The following is a 15,022-nucleotide window of genomic DNA, read 5'->3' on the forward strand; positions in this document are numbered from 1 at the left end:
TCTCAGGATGTACCAACCTGTAGAGTTCGCTACTCTAATATTGCAGCAGTTTCTTGGATGCATTTCCTCTGTTTTGGCAGTTTACGGATGGCTTGTTCCACCTGCTCCCTTGACTGCGTGTTGTCTGTTCACAGTAAAATCTTCCACATGCAAGCACCACACCTCATGATGTGCTGTGCAGGAGACAGGAATAGGACGCAAACGCAGGACTCACAACACAAAGGGGTGAACTAAAGGAGGCAGTAAAACATCTGGACGTTAGATAAGGTTAAACGACTCGATTCCCTTATTTGAAGGTAAATACCTTAGTATTAGTAGGTAAATATAGTTATGCTGGAATTACAAATAATTAAAGCGTACTTAGGGCCTTAGTCTCATGCCAAAATAGGAACCCCACATTTTGTTGTGTTTTGTTGTGCTATTTAAACATATTATAAGGTGTCATGTTTAAAGTATTAGTTCTTTTCAAGTTACTAATCAGGATACCACTTTTGTTGCTTTTCATTAAAAAAAGCAAAGACCTAAAAACGGAGAGCAGTGAATAATGCAATAACTGAATGCTGCCATTCATTTATTGCATTATTCACTCCTGGACTGTGTGAAAGCTGCGCCACAGCTGAATGCTGACACTGTAAAGGACAGAGTGAGGGAGACAGACACCAACAGATTACCCACGTGGTAGCCTCCGTCTCAGTCCGTGTAATCGCCTAATTAATTCTCACTATTAAAACAATAATAGCAAATTTACATTTCATAGTACAGAGTTAATAAAAACATATTGTTCTCTTCTCTCTCTGCTGTGTTCTCCCAGTGGAGCCCAGCTCATCATATTTATATCAATATTCAAAATGTTCAACCAAAAAAAGGTATAACCCCAGATGTGTGAGGATGCTTTGTTACAGGCAGCACAAGAGTAAGAAAGAAAAAGTGAATTAAATAAAAGAATAAATAAGTCCAATAATGTGCAAAAGGCCAAAACTAGAAGAATGCGACTGGCCTGCACCGCGTTCGATGAACTAGAATGAAATATGATGTCATCAAACGACTAAAAGGATGTTTGATGACATCATATTTCATCAAAATATGGATGCATGACAAGGAACATGCAAACGCGGTGTAGCTTTCACACAGTCCCGGAGTGAAGACTTTAGAAAAGTCCAAGAAAAGATGACTTGTGTCTTGAAGAAGCTCAAAATATTTGACTCCATTGGGCACGTGACTCGTTTTTATAATCGGCGCGAGAGGTCCACAGCAGCAGAGCTGCAGATGTGTGGGACGAAGCTCACTGTTGCAACAAACACAAAGCATAAGAAGAGCCTCTGTTCAGTGTAAGTTACAGTTCAGAAACAGTCGTTTAATCAGACACACGCTTCAACGGCGTTATTAAAGGTTAAGTTCACATATGAATCTGATGTTTACATCCCAAAACATACAGTTTAGATTTATTTTAAACTATGAATGCTCAAAACTCCAGTGGCTGTAGGTGACATACAGTTGTTAAAGTCCATGACAGACTTGCTTTTATCCGTCAAGCTCACAATCTCAGACATGAAAGATGACAGTTACTCTTTTTTAATGATAACATCTGCAACAGGGAAAAAAGCCCACCAGTACCAGAGTAATAACCAAACCAGGACTGCAGCTAGCTGTGAAAGAAGAAGCAACACAGGAGTTGTTGATGACAGGACAACTCAGTTATCACGAAACATGAGATCAGTTTAAAGAACATATCAACACGGTCAGTGAGAGAGCCATATTTTTGTAATGTGCTGATTCCAGAAGCCATGAAAAAATTACAAGTTCATCTGCAAATCATAAAACATGGAGCGTACCCACGTATTACTGCAAATGTGATCTGAAGGTCCCTGTTAGTGTCACAGTGATAGGAGTGCAGTTGTTGTCAGGAATTCAAATCCACCGTTCAGGCTGTTACAATGCTGCTCATGTTCACTGCAGGTGGAGTTATTGTTCTTATTATACACAGTGCCCCATTTACAGAGGATCTTCTCACCAGAATGCACAACATAATAACATGTTACAATAATATTCATAAAAATAATAAGAATATAAATAAAAATACTAATATGTAAAACAGAAAAGAAAGCGACCACGTGTACAGTGTCAGAACAAACCGAGAGGAGGAGGCATCACCATGACAACACCCGTGTACATTCACCTGGTAACATCAAAGAAGGCAAGAAGGCCTCCTGCTCCCCCACAGGTCCACGCACGCCCCCTTACAGGGTGCCCCCCCCACGCAGAAAAAAGAAAGAAAAAGATTTAAACAAACGAACCAACACAGCAGTTTGTAGCTGCCTTCAAAATAAATCTTACCACAGAAAAACAGGGTGTATTATCATCATCACAGCATGCACTCAAGGCAGGTCTACAGAGTAACAAGGACCCTTTGTGATTAGGGGGTGATTCCAGTCAGCTCAGAGACACCAGTGGAATCAAAGACTTGGTTTTTAACATTTCATAAAGGGTTCAAATTCACACACTCAAAGTATAATGTTGCCGTCCTAGTGCAGAGTCCATCTGAAGCCTGAAATACTGAACCTCAGGTGCTGTGTTCAGAGAGTTTTGGTCCTCTTCAGGGTCGCGGTGCCATACTCTCAGGAACGCATAGCTCAGACCAGTGGGATCAGGGGTCCCCCCTCTGCCCTCCCCTCTGCTCTCTGATGTGAAAGTAGCTCATTTTAACAGAGGGTGTCTGTATTGAAAGAGAGCTGCACCTGCCAAACACACACAAATATACACACCAGAAAATCACTACACGTGCTAACACGTAGTGGTGATGTCTTTGTCAGGGAGCGTGCATAAGAAAATCCAGTGTTTGTTTGAGAACAGTGTGAGAAAGTTCTTGGTTCAGACCTGCAGCTCATCTGCAGAGTCTGCACATACTACCTGTTGCTCCACAGTCTGAAGTCTGACAGACTAACCACCTGTTCAGGGTGCAATCCTGTTCTGTTACCTGATGATAGATGGGCTGAGACCCTGTGTGAACACTTACATTTATGTAACACTGTCAGCGTTAGATGGTTCGCTCCTTTAGAGGCCACTGCTGCATTGAAAACGGGCTGAATGTGTTTAAATCATTAGCTTTTACACGTGTAGAGGAAACCATGCTGGTTAAGCACATTTGTTTACTCTGCTGGTGAAAAGCTACTCCAGTGTTAACTCTTCACTGTTGTCTCCTGAGGTTTGTGCTGTGGTGATGAGGGTCATTGAGTACCTGTCCTTCTACAGTAGTAGCAGTGTTTCCATTGCTTGCTGCAAGCTACACTGATGCTACAACATCTCGTGGTAACACTACAGTATGTCCTAGCCCAAGTTCTGGGTGATGTCTCTTCCACACACTATAGCTCTGTTTGTCTCATGTTACTGACCTTCCAGACACAGATGTGGGGCCTGCTGCACCTTCACCTGTGTACCCCTCCCTCTGAACTTCAATGAACAGAGAAACAGAAAACTCTAGGCAGGATCTGCTCACCCGTTCCTCTTCGAAGCTAATGAGACCTTCATCATCATCGCTCTCCAGCTCTTCTGGCGCCTCACTGATCAGAGCGTTGAGTTCTGTGTTGGCCGTTCGAGACTTTAGAAGGCTGAAGATGCGCTGCAGGGGGGACTTTCCACTGCCCAGTGGCGACACATCCTGCTGCTCAAGGTTATCGCTTTGTTTCTTGGCAAAGTTAACAAACACCTGGATGGAAAAAGAGATCCTGTACTTTATTTTTTATTTAAGATATTCCTTTTTGAAGTCTTGGATGAAACTGAGTCACTCACATTATCCAGAGTAGTCTGACTGACAGAGTAGTCCTCAATACCCAGCACCTCCACCACCTGCTCCATCTTACTAAAGACCTGAGCCAGGGACATGCGCTCAGACTTCAGCTGGTACTGCACCTTGGTGTGGTGACGCTCCTGCAAATATGATAACACGGTTTACAGTTTACCACATTTTTCAGCTGTGGTATTGTAACTGTGGCCAGTGACTCCAATTATAGGGATATGGACCAGCTCTTGATCCTGTGGGTATCACCTATTAGGTTAGTAATTAGTAGCTAACTCAAGCTGGTGTTGAGGATACTGGCCTAGCTTTAACTGCCTACGACCGGATGCCTGCCCTGTTTCACCTGAATGTAGGGCTGCCACAAACGATTATTTTGATAGTCGACTAGTCACTGATTATTTTTGCGATTAGTCGACTAATCAAATCCATTGGACGTAAAACGTACAGCTTATTGCACCAGCAGCATCTGCTCTCATATAACTATCATTAGCTTACAGCTTTAAGTGTTTATGGTCTGTGCTAACTAAAAATAAAGACAAGATGATAGTTTATTAAATTTTAATGAAATTTGCAGATTGTTTCGGTGGAGTTTAATAAACTCCTTGCTATCTAAAATATAACAGGACACCGGAGTATATTCTGGAGCATCTCACACTTCTGATAATCAGCTGTCTGCTTGACGTTTATTCAGCTGTGTAAAAACTATAACTTTAATCTCAGCCAAACCGATTTACTCAGGAACAAATAAAATACTAAAAAGCCAAACAATAACATTTTGAAGTTATCTAAGTGACTCATATATCATGTTTAACCTGAGTAGTGAAAGACGCGATTTGCCGGGAGTCCGGTGTTCTCACGGCTCTAGTGAGCCTAGCCCCCGGCTAGCTATCGAGCTAGTGGGTAACAGACGTCTCCGAAAACGTCGGAGCGCTTTTGAAAATATGCGGTGTCCTGATAAACTGAGCAGATATTTGAGGTTTACACAGCTACATTCTCGCCTGAAAATATGTTAAACGTTTATTTTGTGACCCAGAAAGAATAATAAGAGTAACATTAAAACTAACTAGCTGCTGCCATTGTTGGAAACTGAGCTGGGCCGCGCTATGAATTCTGGGACGCTGCTTCTTCTTCTTCGGGGTTTAACGGCAGCTGGCATCCTTGTACATGCAGTGCTGCCATCTTCTGTTTCAGTCCGTTATTACACTCTTAAATCCTGCTACTTATTCCTGCAGCTTTTGTGATCTTACAAAGCTTCAAACGACGCGTCGACTATTAAATCAGTCGTCGACGATTTTGATAGTCGACGTAATCGTGGCAGCCCTACCTTAATGCTACATGGACTGATTCTTATATAAAGAGTACAGAGTACTCACAGCGCTCTATACAACATGCCACATCCACACAAGCACTTTCTTCTATGCTTTAAGTGCTTACTATCTAACATTCACACACATTCATACTCGGATGGATGCATCGGTGAGCAACTTAGGGTTAGTATCTTGCTGAAGGCATGCAGACTGGGGCAGCCAGGGACTGAACCACCAACCTTCTGATCATGTACACCCTGAGCTACAGCCAGCCAAAGATGCACCCCACTAGAACCTAAAGTTAGGGACAGTCAACAGCTGTACCAGTTGTAGGAGGCTCCTTGCACTTGTTGAATGGACAGGTAAGTACTGAATGTCCACATCGTCAGACTTTATGTGCAGAGGTTTTATTACAGTGATATAGCACAGGCAAAGTAGCTTAATGAAACAATACAGATCTTCTAATTAAACCACACAAAACTTTACATTCTTGAATCGATTCTATGGCGATGCTAAAGATCTACCACCAGTTTTGGTATATAACCACACTCTTCAGGTAATATTTGCTCTTTATTATATTTATTAAACCGTGGTATTATTTTCTCTCTGATGAGGATCTTTAGATCTACAATATAAAGCAGCTGTTGGGGTGAATTTACACTATATCATGAAAACACAACTGAACTGATAGTGAGGTTTAGTCGGGTGCTACGTCTGTCAGGTTGGTGCTCTGTGGGTAAAATGACGACACTGGAGAGTTGCTGTAACGTACCTTCAGCAGAGCCTCGGGGAAGTTTCTGTTGAAAAACCGAACCACCTCTTTGACGCTGGAGCTGCTCTTTGTCCTCACTGTGATCATGTAGCCATCTCCAAACCTATAACATGTTAAGAGAAGCATGACTGTGCCAAGTCAGGACATAATGGTACAATCATAAAGTTCTCCAACTCTGCCCCTTTAAAAAAAGCACCCCAACATATGTTATATGAGTACTGAGCGAGCCAGAACTGTAAACTTTTTTCTAATTCGGATTTTTTTAATATACCTTTGTCTTTTTTAACCTCATGAACGTGGGCAGCACTGTGCTGTGGTGATTAGCGCTGTTGCCTCACAGCAAGAACTGTTCTCCCAGTGTTTGCTGGGTACTGGGTACTCTGGCTTCCTCCCACAGTCCAAACACATGCAGTTAGTGGGGACCAGCTTAATGGGGAATCCCAAATTGCTCATGCGTGTGAATGGTGGTCTGTCAGACAGACTGGCGACCTGTCTGGGGTGCACCCTGGCTCTCACCCTTTGACAGCTGGCACATCTGTAGTCAACTATGAGACCTGAGTCTGTGAAGGTTCTCAGTCATCCAGGTCATCGTAGTCAAAGGAGCGACCATCTTTGAACAGAGGCGGGGTTTACGACACCAACTCTCTGCCATCTATAATCCAGTTTTGAGATCCCTTCCCAGACGCCTTAACGCCCACTCACATCCTGGGCCATCTGACCTCAGGAATTCACATGATAAGGTGGGGCCAGGTTTCACAATGAACACACCCGAAACTCTGGCTGATTGGGACCCACGCCCAGTTTCACACCTTGGCTCAGGTGATTAGAGGATCATCAGGGGGTCCTTTTGTCCCTCTGTGGGGGGAAACTCCCACTAGGTTTATATCTGGGACTCTCCACCATTTGACCTTAGAACTGAAGAAGCTTCTCGGATGAGAGGTGAAACGTCTTCAAGCAACTTAAAGAAGTCCAGACGCTTTTCTTTGCAAGCTCCTTTGACTACGATGACCTGAGGTTAAGGGTGGTCTTTTGCGGTTGCCTGTGGGATCCCCTGGAAAATACCCAATTAAGCTTCAGTTTCTATGGGAGTATGCATGATGAAGCAGAGCTGCTTCTAAATGTGGACAAATGTAAAGATTTTCTGTCCTTGCATCCTCTGATAGCTAAAGAAATGATGGCAGCTGTGTGCAATGTCCTGGACAGAACAGACTGCAGGATCTGGTGCAGCTGCCACATAAACCTCGTCTGATTTTAAGGACTGCCTGTTTTTCCATGGACTGTGAGGATGAACTAGTGGAGACAGGGCATGAGTGCACGATGAGGAGGAAAGCTTATATGTACTGTTCATTATACCAAAGGTAGAAACCTGATATTGATGACCTCACAGTACTCAAGCTGATTTTAAAATGATAAGTCAGAGCTGTGGATGAGCATGGTCAGGTTGTAAAAACAGCTGGAAAAAGATGAGATCACAGGAGAACAGTGTCTCACCTCAGATTTACTCCACCTCATCCCAAACCACCACAAACATCAGGTGAAAATACTCCTCCCTCACATCCAGCGTTACATCTCCTTCTACTGTCCAAGATCAGCTGTTCCACAGCCCAGGAGAAATTACTGTCCTCTTGTGGCAGTTGAAAGTCTCCATAACTGTGAAACATTAGACTGGAAATGCTGTTGTGGGTACTGGTTCGACATATACTCCCCAGCTGACAAACTCACCTCATGTACTTGTCTAACAGACCACCGAGCTAGCTGCTGGGCTGGATGGAGACAGAAATGACTCTTTAGAGTAAAAGCTGGCATGTGCCTGTGGTGGTGCTTGTTTCAAAGACAACGGCATTTCCTGCTCTACTGCGTTTAGATTTCATATTATTCACTGGTATGCAGCTGGATGTTTCAGAAGGAAAGTATTGGTTTGATGATGATGATAAGATAAGACACTTCAGGAGTGGGGGGTGTGGTGGGGTGGGTGACCAGAGTACTGCTTTCTTTCAGCAGACACTCCTCGTGTCTCCACGTCAGAATGTGCCACCATCATCTGTGCTCTACAGGGCCCCTCACAGAAGCTTACAATAGAGGTGGAAGGCAGAGCAGAAAACCAGAAAGTCACACCCTGAATCAGAAAATCACTGATACAGGAGATATAACATCAATCCCACCATGTCATCAAAACAGGGCTTTATCTATCTATCTCAAGCTTCCCTACAAGACCATGTGCCAGCCACAATCCTTCCCCTGGACATCTGGGAAGACACCAAACCTACTGACGATTGCAGAAATGGTCTGCTGGCTAAAACCGAGCTGGGATGTTCAGGAGAATGTGCAAAACTGTAATGTGTTCTATTGTACAAACTTCAAAACCAGCAACCAGCAGGCAAACACCAACAAACGATGGTCCAAAGGCTGCTAGGGATGTATGTGATGGGTCCATCCCCCAAGAAGATCAACCAAAGTGTCTTTGTTGACACCACTCCAGGTAAGTAGGATGATTCTCTTTAAGAAAGTAACATCAGAAGCTCTGACACAGTGGCCCCTATCTGATCCATTGTCCTCCTGGAAGTCATGAAACCCAGTTTGTCTCCTCACTCTTGCAGACAGAGTCCCAAACATGGACAAATGAACACATCCTCGGAGCAGTGCTGTGGAAAGAGTAAACTGCACCTTAAAAAAGAGACTCTTACACTGAAACCAGACATAAACAGTGGGACAAATCCATGACTCCCAGTTTGCCCTAAATCCAGCTCTTCAGGTGTCCTCTGGTTTCTCCTGCAGAGCTGAATCTTTAACGACGACGACTCTTGGATGTGTTGCTGCACCCTCGAGATGTCACACATCAAACCTCTGGATGTGCCAAATCTCAGTGCTGCAGGTCCTGAGTAACCGTGTCTTCAGAAACCTGGACTATATAACTATGAGTAACTATGATTAAAGAAGGTCCTGACCTGTTCTTTAGGTGCTGGATGCTCCCCAGGCATTTAAACCTGCCATTCACCATAATGCCCAGTCTGGTACACAAGGCCTCACACTCCTCCATGCTGCAGATGTAGTGAAAACACTTTGGTGAAACATTTGTAACACAGATGGTATAACAGGAGGTGTTCCAGAGGAACATGCATGTCATTACTAAGCTTTATAACCTGTGTGACGTCAGCACTACAGAGCGTCCGGTCTTGATTATGTCCAGGATTAAATTCCAGAGGAACCTGCGGGCTTTCGGGTCCATCCCAGTGGTGGGCTCATCCTAAACACAAGCAAACACAACAATGTTTAAAACAGCGACAGACTCTGGATGGACTCTGAACCTTACTGCCTGGGACGTTGATAGGCTGGCATGTGTGATGTAGAAATGTTGGACAACTTTGGACTTTTTTACTATTTGACCAACTGGATGTTGGGTTGATGCTGTCTCCACAGGCTGTTCAGGGACACTCACTGCAGTCTTTAAGTAAAACTGGTTGCATATTTTCTGTATCCATGTTACACTTAATCATTAAAAATGATCACATATTACGATGTTTATATCAAAAGATTACTGTGTTGCACACAGACATTAAAATATAATCCAAGGTATGAGTAGAACTCGCAGAGTAACTAACTTATATAATACTATCACTACTTTTGTAATACTTTGTATACATGTATGCAATACTATCAAGTTTTAATAAAAATATTTATGAATGATCACTCAGATTACTGATTAGCCCCATAGTCACACATTCACATCGTCCTTCATTTTATGCTTTTAAGCACTTCTATCGGCTCCATTTCAATGTTAAACATGCTTCCAAAAATGAACTAAAGCTTCAAACAGAATGTGAAGAAACCGGCGGATTGACCCTCTGATCTTTGTTACGCTGCCCCGAGCACAGAGAGCATCTATTCTTCTTACCAGGAAGATGAGTGATGGGTACCCGATGAGAGCAATGGCAGTGGAGAGCTTGCGTTTGTTTCCTCCACTGTAAGTGCCCGCTGGTTTGTCTGCATACTTGGACAGCTCCAGCTTTTCCAATGCCCACTGCACCACCTGCAGGGGGTAAAGAGTAATGTGAGCTGTTGAAATTCTGCTGTTCAGGCGATGAAGGAGACAACGGTAGGATATCCCCCCTTAATGTGGAACTGCATAACATTTGCTGAATTGTTCCAATATTTGATCCTCAGTTTGTATTCTCTGTCCTACATGTTGGGTCTGACTCTGACCGTAAGTATGGGTCTTTTACTAAATAACTGCGCAATCAGCAAAAGTTCTTGTAGGTTAACATGTCTGCATGTTTTGCTGGCTGTGTTAAGTGGATAATTACAAGACACCACAAAGTTACAAGCTACACAGAGTCCTGTGGAGTCTGATAAAAAAAATAACACAATTAAAATAACTAACTGTTGTATAAAACAGCAGTTATAAAGGTTATTGGGAAATAAAGGTCAGAGGAAGAAGATTACTGCATAAGACTAAACTTCAGCTCTTTTTCTTTGTAATTACTTCACAAAAAACGGTGATAAAACACGCTTCACAGAGTGAGCAAGTTTATCATGCACAGGATATTCTCTTCATTATCTTACTGCACAAAGTCCAACAACTGCCGTCACAATGTGAAGTCGTTTTTAGCTCAATGAGTCAACTCAGGTTTCACCTGCTCGAAAAATGAACCGGAAACTCAGTCATCACAAAAAGTTGCAATTAAGTTTTATCAGTTTAGATGGACCTCACCTGCTGCAGACACACGACTACAGGAGGGGGTCGGGGCTTTGTGAATTCGGTGGCTGTCAGGAGCTGAGGCTCTGACGGTAGGCTGGCCAGTTAGCAAACATGACCGTTTAACATCACCTCTTTGGCAGGACAAGAGCCTGAGGTCGAGGGTCTCTGAATGATTCAGTAGAGAATTGGGGTTCAACCTAGTGGAGGAAAGAGATATTTCCCCTTCATGTCAGGGATTGCATCCTGACTGGTGTCTGTGATTATAGTTCAGCTTACTGAGCCTTCATGTTCTTGGTTTTTGTTTTCTCCATGGGCAGGAAACAAAAACAACATGTAATAGTGGCTCTAGCAGATTTACATTTAGCCAGACTGATGGTCAAACCAGTTCAGGTGTCTTCATTTGCTCTACATGCTCCTCCCAGGTTTCACTGTAAACACCTACGTCGTCTAAATAAACTGCACTGCTTTATAATCCTGACACAACTGTATTCATTAATGTTTGAAAAGAAGCTGCTGCATTTCAAAGACCAAATGGCATGACAGCATATAAATACAGACCTGAAGGACAGAACAAATGTATTTGGCTCTCTGAGACGGAGGAACCTGTCGACGCCCTTTCTAAAGGTCAAACTTGCTCACAAAGTTTGTCGTGGCTACCTGGTCAATACAATCTTTCATTCTGGGAAGAGGATATGCACCTGGCTGTGTGACGCCATTAATTTAGCAAAAGTCAGTGCAAGACCTAAATTTGAAATCTGACTTCTACATCAGCAAACACAGAGATGAACAAGCAGAGGAAGAAGGCAACACCATTTTACCATTTACCTCAGATTCTAATATCTGTCGCTTATCAGGAGATGACCGGTAAAAATGCTGTTTAATAGGCTGAGTATCATCAATATCATGGTCCACTAAATGACCACAAGATGGTGTACCTGAGAACAGAGACAGATAAGACTCTATAATGTTCCCAAAAAGTTTATTCTGTTCATCTGGATGCAGCGTTTCCAGTGCATGTAACTGTCTGTTGTCAATCAGTTGTTCGGGTTTATCTTCATCCAAATGTACAAGTTGCCCAGAGCTTCCCACCAATTTTTTTAAGATGATGTTGCAGCATCCTATCTTCCAATACTCCTCCTTCCTCTCAAGCACCACCGAAGATGAGGTAGAGGCCGCAGTCTTGTGAAAGAGGCGTCTTGGTGCTGAAGGTAAGGCTTTACCAAACATCCCTGTATCACCGCACATTAACATTTAGACAGCACAAAGAGATGCTGAGACGCTGTAGAAACAAAGTCTGCTCACCATCCGACCAACCACGTGAATCTACAAGCTTCTCAAACATACAAAAGAATATATCTGGGTCCAGAACTCGAGCACCACACTGAGTGTGTTAGCGTGCAACCTACGAGCAACACGCTGGTAAGGGGCCACAACCAACCTATATTAAATTTTAGGAGGTGCGGAGCAAACTTCTCCCCGAGTTACACACTGGGCTCTTTTTGCAGGCTGGAGAGGAACCCTCACTGACCACCAGATTACTGAACCAAATCAAGGTCCCACCCAGCATGTAAACTGAGCAACACGCCAGTAAGGACCACAGGTTACAGAAGACTCTAAGGCTGCAAACGTGTGACTCCATGAGCAACCCACCGGGCTCTCTTTATAAGCTAGAGAGAAACTCTGACTCACCTGACCCACCAACGTCAACGCCTTTCTAAAAGGAGAGTCATACGCTGTACATGTAATATGTAACATATATGTAACATATGTGAAAGAGAACTGGATTAGTACAAACCTTAATTTCAACCTTAAGTTGTACAATGATACACAACCAGATAGCAGGTATGTAACTAGCTCTGATTTCTGTCTCTGCTCAAGTACAAACAAACGAAGCGATAAGTTCTGTAACATCAAAAGAACCTGTTTATTAATCTCAATGGAAACAGGAAGCATAATATCAGCTGTTGTTGCTGTTGCACGCCTCACTTATCTTGCTCAAAGTAACATTAGAACCCTTCAGGCTTAATATATTGGATTTCTAAAGTGGGGCCGCCACATCTCCCTGCGACTAGTTGTGACTGGGTGGTGGCCGAGAGGTGACAGGTGGTGCCAGGGCTCAATGCCAATGCCTAGCCCCGCTGTACCACCTGGTTGTGAATCAGGGGGCAGGAGAGGATGCTGAACATGGCACAGTGATCCCAAAAGCATGGTGTGGCATAGTGTGGGTAAGCTGGGAGAGTATGACAGTGGCCCTGCTGTATGAGAGCTTCAATTCAGACCATCGGCAGAGATCTGACAGCATTTCGAGGGAGGCTGGAGGCAGGCCGCTCTCTCCGGTAAGTCCAAAGGTGGAGGTCTCTGCTTCTACATCAATAGTGGCTGGTGCACAGATGTGACAGTGATTGCTCAGCACTGCTCTTCCTCTCTGGAATATCTTTTTATCCACTGCAAACCGTTTTATTCTCCGCGGGAGTTTGCTTCATTCATCCTGGCCGCTGTTTACATCCCGCCAGACGCAGATGCGCAGGCAGCTCAGTGCGCACTCGCGGAGCAGATTCTCCACACGGAGCGGACATTCCCGGACTCTCTCATCATTGCTCTTGGGGACTTTAACAAAGCCAATCTGAGCCATGAGCTTCCAAAATATAAGCAGTATATTAAATGCCCAACCAGAGAGGAGAGGACATTGGACCACTGTTACAGCACGATCAGCGGGGCCTATCGTGCGGTGCCGCGCGCTTCACTCGGACTTTCTGACCACGTCATGATCCACCTAATCCCCGCGTACAGACAGAGGCTGAAGCTCTCCAAACCTGTCGTGAGGACTAAAAAACTGTGGAGCAACGAGGCTGTGGAGGAGCTTCGCACGTGTTTGGAGACCACAGACTGGGACACATTGAAGGCTGCTTCTAACAGCTTGGACGAGTTTACGGACACTGTCACCTCCTATATCCACTTCTGTGAGGACAGCATTGTGCCATCACACACCAGGGTGAGTTATAACAATGACAAACCCTGGTTTACTCCTAAACTCAAAAAGCTGTGGCTGGAAAAGAGAAAGGCGTTCAGAAGCGGAGACAGGGACTGCTACAGAGAGGCCAAGTACAGGTTCACTAAAGAAGTGGACATTGCTAAACATCAGCACTCTGAGAAGATGCAGCAGCAGATCTCAGAGAATGACTCGGCCTCTGTGTGGAAAGGTTTTAGGAATATCACAAACTACAAGCCTAAAACCCCCCACTCCACTGACGACTTGCTCTTAGCCAACACCCTCAACGACTTCTACTGCCGTTTTGACGAGCCATCAGGCAGCCTTCACACCTCCAACGACCCCAACAATAGAGGCACTTTGGACACTCATTCCCCCACCTCTCCCCCCTCCATAGAGCCATCACCACCTTCAAACTGTTCACCTACAACACCCGCCCCCTCACCCCACACAAAAGAGGATTTCACACAACCTCCTCCCACCACAACTCTTCATATTCATGAAGCAGATGTGAGGAAGCAGTTTAGGAGTCTGAATGCTCGGAAAGCTCCCGGCCCAGACGGTGTGTCTCCTGCCACCCTCAGACACTGTGCAAACGAGCTGGCCCCAGTGTTTTCTGGCATCTTCAACTCCTCACTGCAGGCATGTCATGTGCCTGCCTGCTTCAAGTCCTCTACCATAATCCCTGTCCCCAAGAAACCTAGGATCACTGGACTAAATGACTACAGACCCGTGGCTCTGACATCTGTGGTCATGAAGTCTTTTGAGCGCCTAGTTCTCTCCCATCTCAGGACCCTCACGGCCCCCCTCCTGGACCCCCTGCAGTTTGCATACAGAGCCAACAGGTCTGTAGACGACGCCATCAACATGGCCCTACACTTCATCCTGCAGCATCTGGACTCCCCAGGAACCTACGCCAGGATCCTGTTTGTGGACTTCAGCTCTGCCTTCAACACCATCCTTCCAGACCATCTCCGAGGCAAGCTTTCCCAGATGAATGTGCCTGATCCCATCTGCCGGTGGATCACTGACTTCCTGACGGACAGGAAGCAGCACGTGAGGCTGGGAAAGAATGTCTCGGACTCCCGGACCATCAGCACCGGCTCCCCTCAGGGCTGTGTTCTTTCTCCTCTGCTCTTCTCCCTGTACACCAACTGCTGCACCTCCACCCACCAGTCTGTCAAGCTAATCAAGTTTGCAGATGACACCACCGTTATTGGACTCATCTCGGACGGGGATGAGTCTGCCTACAGGAGGGAGGTTGAACGTCTGGTGTCCTGGTGCAGCCACAACAACCTGGTGCTGAATGCCCAGAAGACAGTGGAGATTATTGTGGACTTCAGGAAGCACACAGCCCCACTCCCCCCCATCATCCTGACTGACACCCCCATCACCTCTGTGGACTCATTCCGCTTCCTGGGTACCACCATCACCCAGGACCTGAAGTGGGAGCCCACCATCACCT

General features: G+C 44.9%; 1 protein-coding gene across 1 annotated transcript in view; it reads right to left on the minus strand.

Moving 5' to 3' along the window:
- Nucleotides 1-1,332: 1,332 nt before the first annotated feature.
- The window catches only part of abca2 (ATP-binding cassette, sub-family A (ABC1), member 2), a 104,293-nt gene continuing 90,603 nt past the window's right edge, over nt 1,333-15,022 (minus strand). The window contains exons 42-48 of the mRNA XM_086313186.1: nt 9,765-9,899; nt 9,013-9,116; nt 8,818-8,910; nt 5,873-5,975; nt 3,787-3,924; nt 3,494-3,703; nt 1,333-2,735 (exon numbers count right to left, since the gene is read on the minus strand). Coding sequence (XP_086169312.1) covers nt 2,700-2,735; nt 3,494-3,703; nt 3,787-3,924; nt 5,873-5,975; nt 8,818-8,910; nt 9,013-9,116; nt 9,765-9,899 — 819 coding nt within the window. The 3' untranslated portion in view covers nt 1,333-2,699. The remainder of the gene's footprint in view (nt 2,736-3,493; nt 3,704-3,786; nt 3,925-5,872; nt 5,976-8,817; nt 8,911-9,012; nt 9,117-9,764; nt 9,900-15,022) is intronic.

This window comes from Aulonocara sp. 'chitande type north' Nkhata Bay, linkage group LG12 (genome assembly GCF_057382095.1).
Source record: "Aulonocara sp. 'chitande type north' Nkhata Bay isolate Kocher_YH1m ecotype deep benthic linkage group LG12, A_spYH_male_GT1.1, whole genome shotgun sequence".
NCBI lineage: Eukaryota > Metazoa > Chordata > Actinopteri > Cichliformes > Cichlidae > Aulonocara > Aulonocara sp. 'chitande type north' Nkhata Bay.